Genomic DNA, 5,301 nt, shown 5'->3' on the forward strand with positions numbered 1-5,301 from the left:
GGGGGGGGGGGTACCAAGACACTTGTGGTTGGGCGAGGCCAAGACCAAGGGCTGCTTTTTGAACCGCGTAGGGTTCTGGGTAGCAAAGACCTTGATAGGGTCTTAACTGAAAGGGGGAGGGGAGAAGGTCGCCAACAAACGGCTGAGCTCACAATCCGGGCCGGGAGTAGGCCGGGGCGTCCCCCTCCCCCCATGGAGAGAGCCAGGCCGGAGCCGCCGCCTCAGCCGCGCCAACTGCCGCGGGCGACCCCGCCGCGCCCGCTGCGCCCCGCTCCGCTCCCGGTGGCTGTCGAGGGCGCCTCCTTTCGGGCAGCGGCCGCGGAGCCCTCTGCGTCGCCGTTCGCGCCGTGCGCGGCCGCCATTGCGACCGTAGCCTCGTCGTGCGGGGAGGCTCCGGCGTCGGGCGTACAGCCCGCGGCACGGCAGGTACTGCAGGTGAACCCGGAGCAGGTGTTACTGCTGCCGCCTGGGCCACCACTGCCTCAGGCCCGGGAGGAAGGCGCAGCCGCCTCTCCTGCGCAGGCGCGGCTGCTGCAACTGAGGCCCGAACTGCTACTGCTGCCGACGCCGCCGCCACCGGCGGCCGAGGGCTCCCCCTGCAGGCCTCAGTTGCACCCGGTGCAGCCCCTGCCGGTGCACGTTAAGGCAGAGAAGCAGGAGCCGGACCCCAGCGTGGATCCGTCAGTGGGACCTCGGAGGGCCGTCAAGGCGGGCCCTAAGGCCTCCAAGGCGGCGAAGGCAGGAGGTCCCGGGCCGGCCCTCGACAGCCCCCGAGGGGACGAGAAGGGCAAGTTGGAGGAGGAGGAGGAGGTCATGAGCTACACGGCGGCGAAAGGCGGGGAAAGCAAAAGCCTGGCGGCTATCAGAGAAGGAGTCATCAAAACGGAGGAGCCTGAGAGACTCCGCGAGGACTCCAGGCTCGGCACAGAGCCCGCGTCCAGTGGTCTGGTTCATGGCAGCAAGGATGTCATCCTGACCCAGCCGTCCATTGCCTTTGGGCCGCACCAGCAAGACCTCAGGATCCCTTTGACTCTTCACACCGTGCCCCCTGGAGCCCGGATCCAGTTTCAGGGACCTCCACCTTCAGAGCTGATAGGATTGACCAAGGTCCCCTTGACACCAGTGCCTATTAAAATGCAGTCCTTACTGGAACCTTCTGTAAAAATTGAAACCAAAGATGTCCCGCTCACCGTGCTTCCCTCAGATGCAGGTATTAGCAGGGGGAACAATCTGGTTTTCAAACTTCGGCTGTTGCCCCGTAGCTGACATGTCAGCTGTTGAGAAACATAAACTAGAAAAATAAAATCATGAGTTCAGGGCAAAGTCTGCAAAGGTATCACTTCTGACTTGTACATATACCAGTAAAATACGCTAACACGTTCAAGATTCCCAAACATTAAAAATAATTATTTTTTTCAAGGCCCAGTGAAGGATGAGATTTAGATGTGACTAATGTTTATACACAAAAATAGAAATATTCTTGCTAGATAACACAAAGCCCTCAGTTTATATGCTACAGATAATCAACATTTTAAAATATTGTATTATAGTAGCTCAGTATTTTTACATGTATCAAGAAACAAGAAAAAATAGTGTTTAATGAAAAAATAAACAGGAAAGTTTATACTAGATATAGAGGTGCTATATCTTCTTTAAAAATGAAGAGTAAACATTTTCTAGGAGAAAACAGTACATAATTAATTGTAATGGTATTCTAAAAGCTAAGGACTTATAGAAATATAGAAAATGAAAACACTGTAGAATAAGTTGTTTTCAAAGAAATGACCACAGTTACAGTAGTAACAATTACAAGTAGATATTTTATTCCTATCCGTTATTTCCAAATATATAGCTAGAAAATTCTTATTTTAAGATGTAATTCAGACAGAATACTATGGCAGTAAATGTCAATGGAAAGTCATATTAATCTTCATATCTTCGTTGACTTTTATCTTTATTTTCTTAACTTCTTTACTGATTCTTCCTCCCCACTCCACCCTCTTGCTTTTTTTTTTTCTAAAATTTTATTAGAGTATAGTTGCTTTACAATGTTGTGTTAGTTTCTGCTGTACAACAAAGTGAATCAGCTATACGTATACATATATCCCCTCTTTTTCGGATTTCCTTCCTATTTAGGTCACCACAGAGCATTGAGTAGAGTTCCCTGTGCTATACAGTAGGTTCTCATCAGTTATCTATTTTACACATAGTAGTGTGCATATGTCAATCCCAATCTCCCAATTCATCCCACCCTCCCCTTCCCTTCTGTGGTACCCATATGTTTGTTCTCTCTACATCTGTGTCTCTATTTCTGCTTTGCAAATAAGTTCATCTGTACCCCATCCTCTTGCTTTTTATCGTCAGTAATTTTTAAACTTTGTTTTCATTTTCTAAAGGAGAGAAAGGGGAAGCTTTCTTTATAATTCTTATTTCATCCTTTGTGCATTTTAAAATTTTATATATCAAGTAACCCTAAAATAAAGAGAAACAGTATATGAAGTGTATAGGCAGTGGTTTTTGATGAATTATGTAAGAGATGTGAATTTAAACAACTTCCTTTATTGTAATTTCAGCTGTGTCTGTGATTTTCAAAAAGTCACCTTTCTTATTTTCCTCTTATTTTTTCTCCTGGGACATGGAACTAGTGTTAGTGACCCACCTTGGCAGGTGCTTCACCTTCATAACAAAATATAAATAATATAGTATATTAATATTATAAGTATTTTTGCTTGAATGGGCACTCCAGTGGCATGTAAATGAATTCCTTTAAACATTTAGGGTACACCCACCTAGTGCTAGGATTATAGTCATTAATAAGTCCTAATTCCTGTCCCCCAGTAACAGACTATTTTAATGGGAAATAAACTAAATGTTAATTATTGTTAGAGATATTAATATAGCTCAAAGAAGTAGTAAGCCAGCAGTTTACCGCGTCTTCAACATTATTACTTCCACAGTATCTTCAACAATATTATTTTTTGAGGAAGAGAAGAGTCATTTCTAAGCCACAGTTTAGAATGCTGAGTTCAGGGGTTATGAGGAATTCTGGAATGCTGGCAGTTCCTTGGCTATATTGAAGTGTATATTTTCTCCAGATATTTAAAAAGTAAATATAGGTGGAAGTGCACTTCACTTTAAAATTGTGTGTGTGTGTGGCACATTAATTTAGTCTCTTAATTTTTGTCATGTAGGAATACCAGATACTCCCTTCAGTAAGGACAGAAATGGTCATGTGAAGCGACCCATGAATGCATTTATGGTTTGGGCAAGGATCCACCGGCCAGCACTAGCCAAAGCTAACCCAGCAGCCAACAATGCAGAAATCAGTGTCCAGCTCGGGTTAGAGTGGAACAAACTTAGTGAAGAACAAAAGAAACCCTATTATGATGAAGCACAAAAGATTAAAGAAAAGCACAGAGAGGAATTTCCTGGTAATCAAATGAAATGAACAAAGCCTCTTTCTAATTTCTTTAAATTTATTTAGGTAAAGAATAGGTTAGGTTGAGACTGAAAGACAAAAATGTAATTTATTTCTAATCTGATATGTACAATAGAGAAAATACTGGCTAATATTACAGTAATGATTTAATTGATACTGGGCATAAGTTTCCTTAAACAGAAGAAAGTAGAGGGATATCTGGTCTCATATTTGCCAACTAATGCAAACCTGGGGACAAACAGTTTTACTGTCGTTTTGATTAAATATATAAATATAAATGTAACGAAGGTAAAGCTCCAGAGTTCTAGGCTATAATTTTTCAAATATGCTAGAAAATGAAGTTCAAATCAGAGCAACAGAGAAAATATGCAGGGCATGCTGCAGGCATTAACACCATGCTCCATTTTAATATTATATGATTATCAGAATATAGTGCTGCCTTCTGATTGATAAATTTATCCTCATCATGATGTAGTTTGAAATAAATTCTGATTCTCTCCCCAGCAGTGAGGAAATTGATATTAAGCTTGGTAAAAGCACAGTGTATGGCCAACATATTGTGCATGGTGGGAAAAGAATAACTATTTTTTCTAAAGTAGTAAGAGAAAGGTTCTAGGGGGGAATCGTCAGAGCAGCGGTTACAGGGAACCAGTGATTCTCTTGGTTATATATACAGTGGCTACAACCGCCCTAACTCCACTTTTCTGAGTTTGGAAGGAAATTGGGTGGTTTGTGGACTTGGAGACTGCCAAGTCTAAGAGAGTGACTCTTCCTGAAGAAGGCATAAAAATAGTGACTGGTCATTAGTAACCACTTCATCATAAGATATAGATAATTGTGTCTTATAGAAAGTGAGGAAACAGGAGGAGACAAATAGTATCTTACTGGGGCATTGTCTTATGGGTAGAGGAAAAGCTTTGGGATTCAAACTCAGTGCCTTTAATGTTGATTTTACTATAAATTCATTATGTGTCTTTGGATAAAAGACATTTGCCCTTTCTCTTCCTTTGAATTATGGGTTACAACATTGGCCACTAGTTAGGAGCCATATGGATATATATGCTAAAATGCACAGAAATGGTATCATAGAGCTGGAAAAGATACTTTAGACAATGAAGACTTAGAAGTGTTTCGGACTTTTAATGTGTAAAGAACTATTTAAAGGCTAAATAGGATCTATATGTTCAAATTAAAAATAGTTTATCTTCTCTAGGTTGGGTTTATCAGCCTCGTCCAGGGAAGCGAAAACGCTTCCCTCTAAGCGTTTCCAATGTACTTTCTGGTACCACACAGAATATCATCTCTACAAATTCAACAACAGTTTATCCTTATTGCTCACCTACCTACTCTGTGGTAATTCCCAGCCTACAGAACCCCATCACTCATTCAGTTGGTGAGTTGGTTTTATTGTAGATTACAAATTTTTTAATGGCTGTGTGATAATTTTACCTCTTAACTTGAAATTTTGTTTCTGTTAGCTTAAGAGTTTAGAACAACAATGTTAAGAAAAAAATCAAAAGTAGAGTGAAAACATTAAATCAGGGAAAGAAAGATTTCAGTAGACATCAAAGCCCTTGGTTTGCTAGAGTAGCAAATATTCTGTGTCAGACCTTTTAAGCAAATCAGGATGAGTCCATAGATTATGCAGATAATGCAGGAAATGACTGAGGTAATTCAATAGGAAATAGGAATATGTTTTTACTATTAGCATAAAAGAATGCCTTGCTGATGGGGTATGAGGCATCCTGTCCTGGAATATAGTAATGGTGACTGATCTCTTAAGACCTTTTTTTTTTTTGCTGCCCTAGAAAAGCAATGGAAGTAATCTGTCTTCTACCAGATATTTCATTACATTGTCTTTC

General features: G+C 41.6%; 1 protein-coding gene across 2 annotated transcripts in view; it reads left to right on the forward strand.

The window, feature by feature from the left end:
* The first annotated feature begins 192 nt into the window (after positions 1-192).
* SOX30 (SRY-box transcription factor 30) overlaps positions 193-5,301 on the forward strand; it is a 38,479-nt gene continuing 33,370 nt past the window's right edge. For both annotated transcript variants that reach the window (XM_007447120.1, XM_007447121.1), the window contains exons 1-3: positions 193-1,210; positions 3,192-3,431; positions 4,653-4,832. In XM_007447120.1, the coding sequence (XP_007447182.1) occupies positions 193-1,210; positions 3,192-3,431; positions 4,653-4,832 (1,438 nt within the window). The remainder of the gene's footprint in view (positions 1,211-3,191; positions 3,432-4,652; positions 4,833-5,301) is intronic.

Source organism: Lipotes vexillifer, unplaced genomic scaffold (assembly GCF_000442215.2).
Source record: "Lipotes vexillifer unplaced genomic scaffold, Lipotes_vexillifer_v1.1 scaffold194, whole genome shotgun sequence".
NCBI classification, from domain to species: Eukaryota; Metazoa; Chordata; class Mammalia; order Artiodactyla; family Lipotidae; genus Lipotes; species Lipotes vexillifer.